Below are 13,697 nucleotides of genomic sequence, written 5' to 3' on the forward strand. Positions count from 1 at the left end.
TCAAATACCATTTTTGTCTTTGGTATGACCCGGTCGGGAATTGAACCCACGACCTTGTGCACCGTAGCCGGTATGCTCTACCACTGCACTACGGTCTCTATCAAACGGACAAACTTCCGTAACGCCCGTTATGAGTTCCACCTGTTTTTCATAGATTTTTATTCAATGCTTCGTAGGTTTATCAAAGGGATGTCCCTTTATTCACACATTCACGTTCACGAAACCAAATTTGACGACGTCAAAATCATTTCTATAGTGCAACAAATCGCACAGGTATAATATTCCTTTCACTTTTCAAATACAAGATGAATGCTGGTAAAAATGTATCCAATCGTTTGATAGTACTCTTTTGTGCTTAATTGTAGGGGGAGTCACTTTGCATTTTTTCGGAAAAAATCACTCAATAGCATTTTATAATGACCTGGGGGAGCCCTCATTTTATGAAATTTTCCTGAAAAAGTGCCAAAACCTGGATTTTCTCCCACAGTACCAACCCCCTGCTTAGTACACCCTCCCCCTTTACAATTAAGCACACAATAGTAGTTTTGTTTGATTTTTTTTAAGCCAAGTAAGACAAAGAAGCGGAAAACTCAGGAAATTTTCTTCTGGCGAAAACAAAACTTTTAACAAAAATCGCGAAAGCTTTTTCACTTAGCTTTAAATGTAAAAAAAATACCGAAGTCTATTTCGCCCTAAGGATGGGAATAAATTATTTTATTTTTCCTCTTTCCATTATGAGGGTGGTATTTTCTTTTCTTCGATGGACTAGACATAATTCAGAAAAGAAAAATACTTCGAAAATTATATTTTATTCATTTTCCCTAGCCATTCGTGAAATATTTGTCCGTTGGGTTCTTCCAGAAAATTTTGTACATAGGGGATAGAGGATATATTTGGATATTTGGATATTTTGTCCGGTGTGTGAAAAATCTGAAAAATTTGCCCTGTTTTGGGAAAAAATATGCTCCTGTTTAGGGGTAATTTTAAATGTCCGGGGGGTCAACTGATGCCTGTCTGAGGGGTAAGATCTGTTGTCCGGGGGGTCATAATTAACTATGTTTGGGGGTAATTTTCTAAAAAACGTTATATCCTTTAACACCCCCATATTCAAAAATTTTCTGGAAAAACCCATTAAAGATCAAGTTTTTCCGTTAATTTTTTTTTCAACAAGTAAAAATTCGTGAAACTTTCTATTCGTGAAACTTTCTACCCTTGTTAAAGTTATTTTATTGATTGTATCTTCTTCTTTTTTCATTGCAGGGAATGAGCTATTTACATGCAAGGAAGATCGTTCACAAGGACTTAAAAACGAAAAATGTTTTCCTAGAACACAATCAAAATCGGATCGTTATTACAGACTTCGGTTTGATTTCCATAGCTGACGTCAAAGTCACAAATACTAGGTAACATTAGCGACATTGTGTATCGGAGATATTCAACGGCTACGGTTGTGGGGCTGCCCGTACGGGTCGTCACCAAAGGCGACAAAAAATGTCTACTTTGCTTTGTACGGGAAAACACCAAAACACCGTATAAGCAAAGTCGACATAATGCCGTACGTCAAATATCGAACTTGTTTTCACCCACCATTACTCGCCTTACTCGTCATTACCCTCGCCACTGTAACCGTAGCCGTAGAGAATTCCAAATACATAATCTCGCTATTGAATTCATGATTTGCACCACTGGAGAGTCTTCTAAGAACTTTTCCACGAAATTTTCCACCCAATACGTCAATATGATCTACCTAGGTCTAGCGCAAATAGAAAAAGGGATATCCCTCACTCCCACCAGATGAATATACTTACTTTACTTACTATTCAGGAAAAACCATTTGATGCTACCTAAAGGATGGCTATGTTATCAAGCACCTGAAATCATCCGCCACCTTTCCGCCCATGATCCAGGGTGTGAAGTATTATATTACACTCGAGAGTCGGATATCTATGCTTTTGGGTAGGTATTTTACAGGGCTTCCTTAATACAATAATGATTGTGAGAGCTGTACTGAGAAATATTGCCCGAGGTCAAGTAACGACCGAGCTTGCGTTTAACTTGTTATTTAGCCGTTTCCTTAAGCTTCGATTGATGTTTCGTGCTTTATCCAGAAGAAAAGCAAAAAAGCAAAAAGAGCACACAAAAAAAGAAGCGAAAAAAGATCAAAAATTGTTTTAATTTGTGACGTTAGAAAAGAAAAAAAAGACAAATTATGTCAACGTAGTGTCCATTTTCCTTTGAAAAAACTGATGTCACAATGTCACAATTTTCCTAACGACGGGCAACTCTCTGCAGTAAAGGCACGTCGTCATTCGAAAAGAACCAATTGCATTGTGCAAAAAGCCGTGTAGCCAGCTTTGAAAAAGTAACCGGTTAACTATTCCTGTTAATAAAGGTCTTGGTCCACTTAAAGCGAATTTCATTAAAACGAAACATAGCTCTAGTTTAGACGGCCGAATTTCTGCCCTGCCTATTCTAATTGTTAGAGTAGGCAGAAAGTGGGCACAAAGTTGGCAGTTAAAATCTTGGAAAAGATTGAAAGAAGACATTGTATTAACATCAAAAGAGGGCAACGACTGTAGACAGCCCACTTTACGCCAACTTTAATTCACAATTAGAATAGGCAGGGCAAAAAGTGGGCCGTCTAAACTAGAGCATAAATACGTATACTCGTGTTTTCTCTTCAAATCGTTCATTTATTTGGCTTTGTTCTTTTCTAACAGTACGATATGGTTTGAATTACTGGCGGGCGATTGGCCCTTTGCGAAGCAATCGAACCAATCTATCATTTGGCAGATAGGAAAAGGTGTCAAACAAAGTTTAAGTGATCCAAAATTAACGCGAGAAGGATTGTACGTCACTAGGGAAACTAAGGTAAGTAAATTTCGTCGTTTAAAAATAGCCTAGGCAAAACTAGTGGCAAACACCCGGTCTTTTTGGGAGCTTCCGTATAAAATATTACGTCATGAATATCATGAATTCCTGAGGCGTGTCCAAAGTTTCTTTTTTAAATATCCCTTGCTCAGCGAATTATAATCATAATTGGAATGGAAAACTTTGTATTAATTTTGTGAATGCAAAGATCTTTCTATGGACCATTTTCACAGTTTTGGTTGCAGCCGGTCGCCATTTTTAGAAACAGGTAAATTTTAATGAAAAATTCTATAAAAATGTTCGTCCGAGTCTTTATTCTAAAGATCGATGTTGCTACAGAAGGCATTGTTTGAAGTTGTATTTTTTTTTCTCGCCAAAACATCATGATAGCCTGGGTACCATTTCAAGTAGATCCAGTGGTCAGTACCACATACATAGTTATATGAAATATAAAATAACTTTTCAGAATTTTTTCATACCACCATCCCATTTTAAAGAAATGAAAAGCCACACACATGTACTAAAGCATTTGTTTTGAAAAAAGTCTTTTGAAAATCGCTCATTTTTTGTACAAAATGTACTAAAATTTGTCAGGTTGTAACTTTTTCGTCGTGATGTTTGAGTTTTTAGCACTAGCTTCCCATGAGTAGATTTCGCCTTATTAGGAGAGTTTCTTTGTAAATCTGCTAATCTTTCTTTTATAGGATATAATTTCAATGACTTGGGCTCTGGACCCTGAGAATCGACCTCAATTTAGTGCCCTGCTAAAGGCCTTTGAACGGCTACCTAAAAAGCGTCTAATTCGGTCACCAAGCCAACCGACTTATTTGACTCGAACAGCCAACGCGCTTTTGATATGATGAATAGAAACAATGTTGGGACATCGAGGTAAGATGAATTGAAACCTGGTGAATTGTGTGGGCCATTAGTGAAGGCCTCACATTGACGATTTTGAGAAAAATGAAAAATGAAAAATGTGAAAATCTTCATCATAAGTAATAGCAACGCTACATTTACTATACTGGAGCTTTCAAGGGAAGATAAACGGATAGAGTATTCTCTACCAGGTTAGATCTGGTTTTATGGCGATATTGAAAATTTTGATCCTCGTTGGAAGAAGGACCCTTTATTCTTACGATTTACACAATGCAAGTTCTCAACAGACAGACTTTTCAAGTGTAAATTTGGCGTCGATTTAAAATCTTAACTGACGAAACATGCGACAATTTGATTGAAAAAGTATCGCTTTCAAACACTGTGAATTGGATCTAGTAAAAATTATGATTTGAGTCAACAAATAACTCACAATGACATTTTAGTAAGTAGTATTTAAAAATAGACACCTGCTAATTAAGAATATGAAGTAAATAGTAACAATTCTTGAAATGCAGGAATATCCGCAAATGATTCAGAGAGCTTACAATAGAACTTTTCATTAATTACTTTGCGAACATCTACTGTCTTGTCCCGTATGATAGGGATTCCGAATAAAAGGAGGGTTTGCATTCTTTTTCAAAATTTGATGAACGGGGGGGGGACCTAATTTCCGGGGGTATTTCAAATTGTACTCCTAAAAACAGCAAAATAAGGTATTAGATTAAAACCAGGCTATGGTATATAGACCTCTTTTGCTTGTGACAGCTAAGAATATTTTCAAAAAAAAGGGGGTAACCGGAAAAGGACGTTTATTAGGGACCTTAGATTATTGTAATTGAATTTCAAAGGAGTTCATAAAAACTCGACTGTATTGAAAAATTTGTCAGTTTAAGTCTCGTGAGATATTGTTACCTTTGTAATTGTCTGAAAACGAGGCAGTCGTTGTTCGTGATGAAATTTATGAAAAAGATCTATCGAAGGATAAATTGAAAGATGTTTGAATGATGAAATAACCGGAGTTAAACTCCTATCTTTTACTGGAAATAGTCTAACAGTTCAAATTTCGCCACTTTCAGGTGTTTTCTGATCAGAAAAATGACGTAATTTTGACTTGTTTATATCAAGAATTTAAAGGTAGCGCTCAAGAACGTCAGAAAAAGAAGTCAGAAAAAAAGAAGAAAGAAGAAACGTCAGAACTTTGAAAGTAGAGAAAGAAATGTTAGACTTTAACACTGATTTAACAATTTTTAAGGCTCACTATTATTCTTAAATAAATTCTTTAAATTTTTGCGAATTTGAGCCTTGTGATTCTTATCAAAAAATAATGTGCACTCAATTTATCCTTCATAATCAATGGGCTTTTCCAGAAAAAATTTGAATATGGGGGTGGAGGATATAACAATTATCAGTGATTTACCCCCCGGACAAAGTGACTTTTGGCCCCCTGGACAACAGGTTTTATCCCCCGGACAAGCATCAGTTGACCCCCCGGACAGCCCAAATTACCCCCGGACAAGGCAAACTTGGATGATTTTTCGCTACCCCTGGATAATATATCCTCCACACCCATGTACGGACATTTTTTGAACGAGCCCAATTTGCGGACAGCTGATCATTTAAAATGTCTGTGGATCGGACATTGGTATTCATCAAACCGAAAAACTTATTTTTTTCGTGTATTATATCTGTACATTTTTTTTATTTTATCATTTTAAATGTTTTTTTTGTTTGATTTTTTATATAATTCTATCTTTTTAACTTTTGAAAATTTTCTTTTTAAAATCTATTCAGGTATTTTTGCGATAGGGAGCGTTGTCATGTCCATTGAGTTTCAAGCCGAAGGCTAGAGGTCAATCTCCTTGGTAGGATTTGAAGCCAACAAATCCTACCAAAGTTGCGCGGCCTTGAGCGACCCGCCTGGTTTTTACACAAATGACAGATTGAAACTAAAATTTACCGCTTCATTTTGAAAAATATATCACTCGAAAACAAAGGAATTACTAGATTCAATCCGTCATCAAAAATACGGCGCATATTTTAAGGCTTCAATTTTTCTTGCCTGAGAAAGGTTAGAGATTGACCTCTAGCCTTCGGCTTGAAACTCAATGGTCATGTCTAGTAAATTCCACAGTAATTAACAATTCGTAATTCCTACTTTGAATTTAAGGGCAATTCATTAAAGAAGCCCCTTGAGGTAGGGTACTTCAGCCATACAAACTAAATTTACGACGTTTACTTTTGCGAATTTGAGGAAAATATATTTTATCAGCATAAACGTGAAATAACTTAGCAATGATTTGCGAAAGATTTGTTTCTAAAGGAAAAGAGAGTCCTTTTTAAAGTTTGCGGATGTGAGTTGAAAAATAAGACACATTTTTAAAAGTTTGGTTAAATATCTTATTGTTTAGCCTGTACCATCCCGCCCACGGATGGGACGCCTCACTTCAGTCAGTGAAGAAAAGCTTGGTACGTGCTACTTGTCCTTAAGGAGAACTTATTTCTCAAACAAGAAATCCGTCATACCGGCCTTAATACGCCACAAGACGAAAAATCGCTAATAAGAGCCAGCTATATAGGATTGATGAGGTTAAAGAATACTCGATATTCCTGCTGCTCCTGAAGTAGAAATTATCTTTAGAGATCTTTTTTTTTAATTTTCACTAGTGAATTTTATTTTTTATCTAGTTTTAATATGAATATTGAAATTTCTTGTAATTCCTTTTTCCTTCGCATTTCCTCTCCGTTAGTTTTTATAATTGTACGCATAGGTAAGAAGAAATGGCTACATAACAACTGAATCAACTAATAACGCATTATATTTTCTCTCGCCAATATTCGTGATTACTTTACACCTTATATCCATTTTCTTTTTGTAGCGTCATATCCCACAAGATATAGAACAAGGTTAGAGTTAGATGATGCAATCGTCCGTGTAATATATTATTATGATATAACATAGTTGTATATTATAAAACATAATATGTTGTGTTAAGACATTGAGCCCCTCCGACTATTTTTCGCACGCGCGGACAAAATTTCCGCCCGACTGCTAATAAATTTGCGTGTTTGAGGTGTTTGAGGTTATTCTTTATCATTCGAATTCGTCTTAGACTATAGCATAGTTCAGGTTTGGATCGACTCTCCTTTGTAGGATTATTTCGAAAAAAGTAAAATGAGAAACGCGAGAAAGAAAGTGTCAGGTTCAACCCGTCATCCGAAATCTAGAGCAAATTTTAAAGCATCTTTTGTCTTTGAAAGGTTGAACATATCCTTTGATCAAATTCAATTTGGAACAGCCACTAAAAAGTTTGTCTCGATATAATCTGCAGCGGAGATAAAAACGGCCTTAAAATTTGATGGAATTCGAATGAAATGGCAATTTTGCGCTCATTGAAAAGATAATTAGGAGTGGAATATCATAATACAAAAATTAAAACGAATGAAGACGAAAAGTGAGAAAGAAAGTTATATCATAAAAATATATTTCAATAAATCTCGTACACAATTTTGTAAATCAAAAATAAATCAGAAATAAAAATCATAAATCAAAAATAAATCATAAATAAATAAATAAATCAAAAATAAATCAGAAATAAATAAAAAACAAGACGACTTAAAGCTCGACTTAAAGTCGAGAATTTCGCACAATATTTGAACATAAACGATCAGCATTATGCATAGCCTCCGTCTCGGAAGAGGACTGGGCCCGAATTTGCGGACGTTTTCACAGTTTCACTTTCGTTTTCGACTATACCACTTTCGTTTTCAAGCAGAAAGCAGAGGAAATCTGTGAAATTATGGCAGGGAATGCTAACCTATTTTTCCAGTGTTTCTCAAGATTGGAGCAAGATTATTGTTCTAGAAAGTTCATAAAGGCCTAATAGTTTCAGATTAGTATGATTTCATCAGGAAAAAACATTTACACCAAAGCTCCTGCCTACTTATTGATATGTGAAGGCTACCAAAAATAGCAATGTCCTCCATCAGAACAACTTTAACATAAGGGACAAGGACAGTCAAGAAGTCTACTTCTTTGTTGAAAATTTGCACAAAATACTTAGAGAAAATGGTACTATGGAAGCCCATTCTATACTCCTAAATGATAGTTGAAAGATCAGCAGTTGAGAGGGTTGATTAAAATAGAACTCAAAGCACGAAATAAAGTATACATATATATTTGCCCAGAAAGAACTGGCATGTTGTTTGCTTTGTTTTGGTGTTTGAAAATATGTACTTATCAGTCCTAAAAAAATACAAATTCGAATATAATGCTGAAAAAATACTACTGTGATGAACTAAACTCAAAAACTAAAACTTTACCATAAATTTACATTACGACAATTTAAAAATCTATCTTTAATAGCAACAAAGAAAAAAACATGGCTCAGAGCTTCAATTCAGTAGGTATAGAGCTTTCAAAATTTGAAAACAGACACTGCATTGGTTACTACAAACCAAAATGAACTTAGCATCGGCTTCAACATTGGATTCAACATTGGATTCGCCATTCTAGCATTGGATTCACTTTACCGGACAGTATCTTTTTCGGACAGCATTTTTAGGTCATCAAAACTATAATGGACGGTACTTGTATATATTAACTATCATTTAGTGAAAAAGTTAAGTTCATACCTCCTTTCCCCTAGGAGGAGTTAAGCGGAAACCACTGCTGATTGTCAGCATTGGATTCAAATTTCCAGCATTGGTTTCACTTTATCGGACAGTATCTTTTTCGGACAGCATTATATGGTATTCGAAACTATAATGGACGGTACCTGTATCTATTAGCTATCATTTAGTGAAAAAATTAAGTTCATACCTCATTTTCCCTAGGAGGAGTTAAGCGGAAACCACTGCTGATTGTCAGCATTGGATTCAAATTTCCAGCATTGGTTTCACTTTATCGGACAGTATCTTTTTCGGACAGCATTCTATGGTATTCGAAACTATAATGGACGGTACCTGTATCTATTAGCTATCATTTAGTGAAAAAATTAAGTTCATACCTCATTTTCCCTAGGAGGAGTTAAGCGGAAACCACTGCTAATTGACAACAAAAAATTCCAATTTCGACCTTTTGATCGCTAATTATCGGACAACCTTATTGGCGGACAGCATTTTTAGGTGTTCAAAACTATAATGGACGGTACCTGTATCTATTAGCTATCATTTAGTGAAAAAATTAAGTTCATACCTCATTTTCCCTAGGAGGAGTTAAGCGGAAACCACTGCTAATTGACAACAAAAAATTCCAATTTCAACCTTTTGCTCGCTAATTATCGGACAACCTTATTCGCGGACAGCATTTTTAGGTGTTCAAAACTATAATGGACGGTAACTGTATCTATTAGCTATCATTTAGTGAAAAAATTAAGTCCATACCTCATTTTCCCTAGGAGGAGTTTAGCGGAAACCACTGGTGATTGACAACAAGAAATTCAAATTTCGACCTTATGCTCGCTAATTATCGGACAACCTTATTCGCGGACAGCCTTTTTAAGTATTCAAAACTATAATGGACGGTACCTGTATCTATTAGCTATCATTTAGTGAAAAAATTAAGTTCATACCTCATTTTCCCTAAGAGGAGTTTTAGCGGAAACCACTGGTGCGTGATTGACAGCATTGGATTCAAATTTCCATCTTAGGCTCGCTTATTATCGGACAACCTTAATCTCGGACAGCATTCTATGGTATTCAAAACTACAATGGGAGGTATCTATGTCTATTGGCTATCATTTAGTAAACAAACATTAAGATCATTCCTCATTTTCTCAAGGAGGAGTTTAGCCAAAACCACAGGTGATCGACAACAAGAAATTTAAATTTCGACCTTATGCTCGCTAATTATCGGACAACCTTAATCTCGGAAAGCATTTCTAGGTGTTCAAAACTAAAATGGACGGTACCTGTATCTATTAGCTATCAATTAGTGAAAAAATTAAGTTCACACCTAATTTTCCCTAGGAGGAGTTTTAGCGGAAACTACTGGTGCGTGATTGACAGCATTGGATTCAAATTTCCATCTTAGGCTCGCTTATTATCGGACAACCTTATTCGCGGACAGCCTTTTTAAGTATTCAAAACTATAATGGACGGTACCTGTATCTATTAGCTATCATTTAGTGAAAAAATTAAGTTCATACCTCATTTTCCCTAAGAGGAGTTTTAGCGGAAACTACTGGTGCGTGATTGACAGCATTGGATTCAAATTTCCATCTTAGGCTCGCTTATTATCGGACAACCTTCTTCTCGGACAGCATTTTATGATAGTCAAAACTACAATGGGCGGTACCTATGTTTATTGGCTATCATTTAGTGAAAAAATAAAGATCATTCCTCATTTTCTCAAGGAGGAGTTTACCGGAAACCACTGGTGATTGACAGCACCGGTTTCAAATTATTACTTGATTTTGACCTTCGGGTCGCTAATTATCGGACAATCATTTTCAGACAGCATGCTTGTGGTATCATAAAAGATATGGGAAGATATGAGAATACTAATTAATATCCCCCATCGAGTTTCAGTCTGTTATTTTTACCTCAACTAGCTGAAAGGGGGGGGGCGGTAATTAAGGGCCAGCTCAAAAGAGGTCGGTATTATAGGATATGAATAAATTCCGTGAAACTGAAAATCTTCAAAATTTGAAATCCCACTTGAATATTAACAGGTTAGGGTTAGAGTTAGGGTTAGGGTTTGAGTTAGATATTCACTAAGATGATAAGACCCAAACCGGACTTATTCCACATACCTTAAGTGGATAAATTTTCGCGTGTACTAATTTTCTTGAATCAAGGGTCTTTAAAATTTTCGCGTGGATTAGATTTCGTGAAAATGGCCTTCTTTATTTAATTTTGCGACTATATAAATTGCAACTAGAAAAGAGATGTGTTTTTTTTAATCGAACAAAGGCAGACAAAGTCACTCAAAAGCTTTTTAAAAAATTCAAAGAAAGTACTTTTAGGAGGTTACTAGAGTTTGTAATTAAAATGAAGAGTTGAACTCGTAATATGTTATGATTGTAGCATGTTATCTAGATTTCGCGAACTTTTATTGACAAGTTAGAGAATCTTAATTCTAATTTAAAATAGAATATAGTGGGGGCGTAAGGGTTTTGCAATTTCCAAAATACCGATTAATATTGTCAAAATTTCCGAAATTCCGTAAAAAAATACTTGCAATTCCGATACCGATGTTTTTGAGTATTTTTCCTCGTTTTGACTAATTATTTTATTATTAAAATGAATATTACAGGTTGTAGGCACTCAGTGGGCCTCTAAACCGATCTCAATTTACAAATTTTGTGTAACGAATTTCTTTGGATGGCTTTTCCATGCTTCTTTCAACTTTTCACTGAAGCCTTTTATGGAAACAGCAGCTACCACCTCAGACGGCAATTTATTCCACGTAGGGATGGTTCTGTAGTAGAACGACTTTGTTTGCGGGCCGCGGAATCCATTACTTACAAGGTTCGGCTGGAGTTCATCTTTGTGTTGTCGATTCGGACGTGGTCGATGGGTAGTAGCTTTATCGTAGAAGTGAAGATGCTTATAGACCTGCACCATATCACAAAAAGTTCTACGAAACTCTAGTGTTGGTAATTGTAAGCTTCGTAGTCTATCCTCATTTTTGTAAAGTTTGACAAGTCCTTTCGCACGTCTCTGCACTCCTTCCAATAGGTTGACGTGTTTCCTTAGTTTCGGCGACCAGACTGATTGTGCATATTCAAGATGCGTTCGAACGAAAGTACAGTACAGAGTAAGAAAAATCTGTGGGCTAAGGTTTTGGAAGTCACGGTTAATAACTCCAAGCATCGAATTGGCCTTGTTGACTTGCTTAGAGATATGTTCCTCGAAACTCAACTCTATTTTTTCATCAAATTATTTTTTTCACGTATGAATTCCGAAAAAGGGGGATAAAAACTTTATGATATCGAAATTTCGAAACAAAAATTCATGGATTTCCGATACCGAAACAACTTCGGAATTCCAAAATACCGAAGAAATTATGCCCGATTTCCGAAATTCTGAAGAAAATAGGTCGATTTCCGCAATTCCGAAATACCGTACGCCCCCCACAATGTAGAAGATTTATGGCGCTTTTTAGCTTGTTTAAGCCTTGATTTGGGAAAATTTATGCTTGCGAAAAACATTTCTTCGTCAAATTCGAGAAAGTAAATGTCGTAAATTTCGAGATTTTTTGACCTCACGAAAATTTGTACGCCTAAAGTATTCTGGCCACGATAGTATATTCTTTTTTATCTGAAATAGTCAATCAGAGAAAAGAAAAACATTCAATTTTTGTGTTTCTTTTTTAAATATAATCGATATTGAATTGGGCGCATGGCGTTCTAAAATACAGGCCTAGTAAACATGTATCCGCGGCGATTTTACGAAGGCCACGGAATTTTCATAATTTTCAAAAAAAGTGCGTTATCAAAAGGCTGTCGAACCATAAACAGTCTTAGTAATGAAGAGAAGAAATTTGGAACCATCAGAGGAACATTATGAAAACCTACAGCTTTCCGAACAAAGCGAAGCATGCAAGTGGATCAAATCAATTCCGTTTTGGGAGGAAGATGAAATCGAAGCGATGGTAGTATTCATGTTCTACGAAAAACACTGGCCCGTTGGTTTCTTCGAAAAGAAAGGGGAACGTGAAAAATTGCGACCCGTCCAACCTCCGTCAGTAGAGAAATGCTCGATCCCAACTCCTCCTACAAAAGAAAGACCGACAAAGAAATCATCGTTTGAGACTAAGACGCACAAAGAAGATCAACTTGACAAGTTCAAATTGATGGACGCAGTCAATTGTAAATCCTTTCTTTAAAAGTCCAATCTATGTAATAAAATGGAGTTCCAAAAAGCCATTTGATGGAATGCGGTCTTCAAACGTTCCTTCTGTATGATCAATGCCTTCACGGGACATTTGTAGTAAACTGACAGTTAAGCCAGTGAGTACCAGGGCTATATATCATAAAATAACATCCAGATAAAAACATCGATGAATTGAATGTGGTTGTGAAAGTATTTGGATTAAAAAATCCGACGAAATAAGCAACATTCATATCTAGAACATTTTTTATTGCTTTTAATTTTAAATCTCGCGGCATTAAAGTTCAGGGTATTATTACATTAAAAAGCAACGGATTTCTGCCATATTTTTCATTATTTTTTTCTAAATACTGTAATAGCAAATAGACATAAGTATCGTCCGTTGTCCGATAAATAGCGAGCCTATGGTCGAAATTTGGATTTCTTGTTGTCAATTACCTGTGGTTTCCACTAAACTCCGCATAGTGAAAATAAGGTAAACACTTAATTTTTTAACTAAATGATAGCTAATAGATACAGGTACCGTCCATTATAATTTTGAATACTTAAAAATGCTGTCCGCGAATAAGGTTGTCCGATAATTAGCGAGCATAACGTCAAAATGTGAATTTCTTGTTGTCAATCACCAGTGGTTTCCGCTTAACTCCTCCTAGGGAAAATGAGGTATGAACTTAATTTTTTCACTAGGTGATAGCTAATAGGTAAAGGTACCGTCCATTATAGTTTTGAACACCTAAGAATGCTGTCCGAGAATAAGGTTGTCCGATTCCGATAATTAGCGAGCATAAGGTCGAAATTTGAATTTCTTGTTGTCAATCACCAGTGGTTTCCGCTTAACTCCTCCTAGGGAAAATGAGGTATGAACTTAATTTTTTTACTAAATGATAGTTAATATATACAAGTACCGTCCATTATAGTTTTGATGACCTAAAAATGCTTTCCGAAAAAGATACTGTCCGGCAAAGTGAATCCAATGCTGGAAATTTGAATCCAATGCGTCAATCAGCAGTGGTTCCGCTTAACTCCTCCTAGGGAAAAGGAGGTATGAACTAATTTTTTCACTAAAGGATAGCTGAATAGGTACAGGTACCGTCCATTATGTTTTGAATACCTAA

General features: G+C 35.8%; 2 protein-coding genes across 7 annotated transcripts in view; one reads left to right on the top strand and one right to left on the bottom strand.

Annotated features, from left to right (window-relative positions):
* The window catches only part of LOC136819843 (kinase suppressor of Ras 1-like), a 29,286-nt gene extending 25,459 nt beyond the window's left edge, over window positions 1–3,827 (top strand). For 3 of the 6 annotated variants that reach the window (XM_067076085.1, XM_067076086.1, XM_067076088.1), the window contains 5 exons: window positions 177–273; window positions 1,261–1,403; window positions 1,825–1,956; window positions 2,721–2,871; window positions 3,576–3,827. In XM_067076085.1, coding sequence (XP_066932186.1) covers window positions 177–273; window positions 1,261–1,403; window positions 1,825–1,956; window positions 2,721–2,871; window positions 3,576–3,731 — 679 coding nt within the window. In that variant the 3' untranslated portion in view covers window positions 3,732–3,827. The remainder of the gene's footprint in view (window positions 1–176; window positions 274–1,260; window positions 1,404–1,824; window positions 1,957–2,720; window positions 2,872–3,575) is intronic. The other 3 variants (XM_067076083.1, XM_067076084.1, XM_067076087.1) reach the window with 1 other exon arrangement.
* Window positions 3,828–11,040: 7,213 nt separating this feature from the next.
* LOC136819820 (uncharacterized) lies at window positions 11,041–11,562 on the bottom strand. Its single transcript, XM_067076061.1, has one exon. It carries the CDS (start codon window positions 11,560–11,562, stop codon window positions 11,041–11,043), a length of 522 nt encoding a protein of 173 aa, XP_066932162.1.
* Between the last annotated feature and the right edge of the window lie 2,135 nt (window positions 11,563–13,697).

This window comes from Clytia hemisphaerica, unplaced genomic scaffold (assembly GCF_902728285.1).
Source record: "Clytia hemisphaerica strain Z4C2 unplaced genomic scaffold, Clytia hemisphaerica genome assembly, whole genome shotgun sequence".
In the NCBI taxonomy this organism is placed as follows: domain Eukaryota; kingdom Metazoa; phylum Cnidaria; class Hydrozoa; order Leptothecata; family Clytiidae; genus Clytia; species Clytia hemisphaerica.

Coding starts and splice junctions, on each gene's coding strand:
- LOC136819820 (XM_067076061.1), bottom strand. CDS start 11,562: ATGCTTGGAGTTATTAACCGTGACTTCCAAAACCTTAGCCCACAGATT.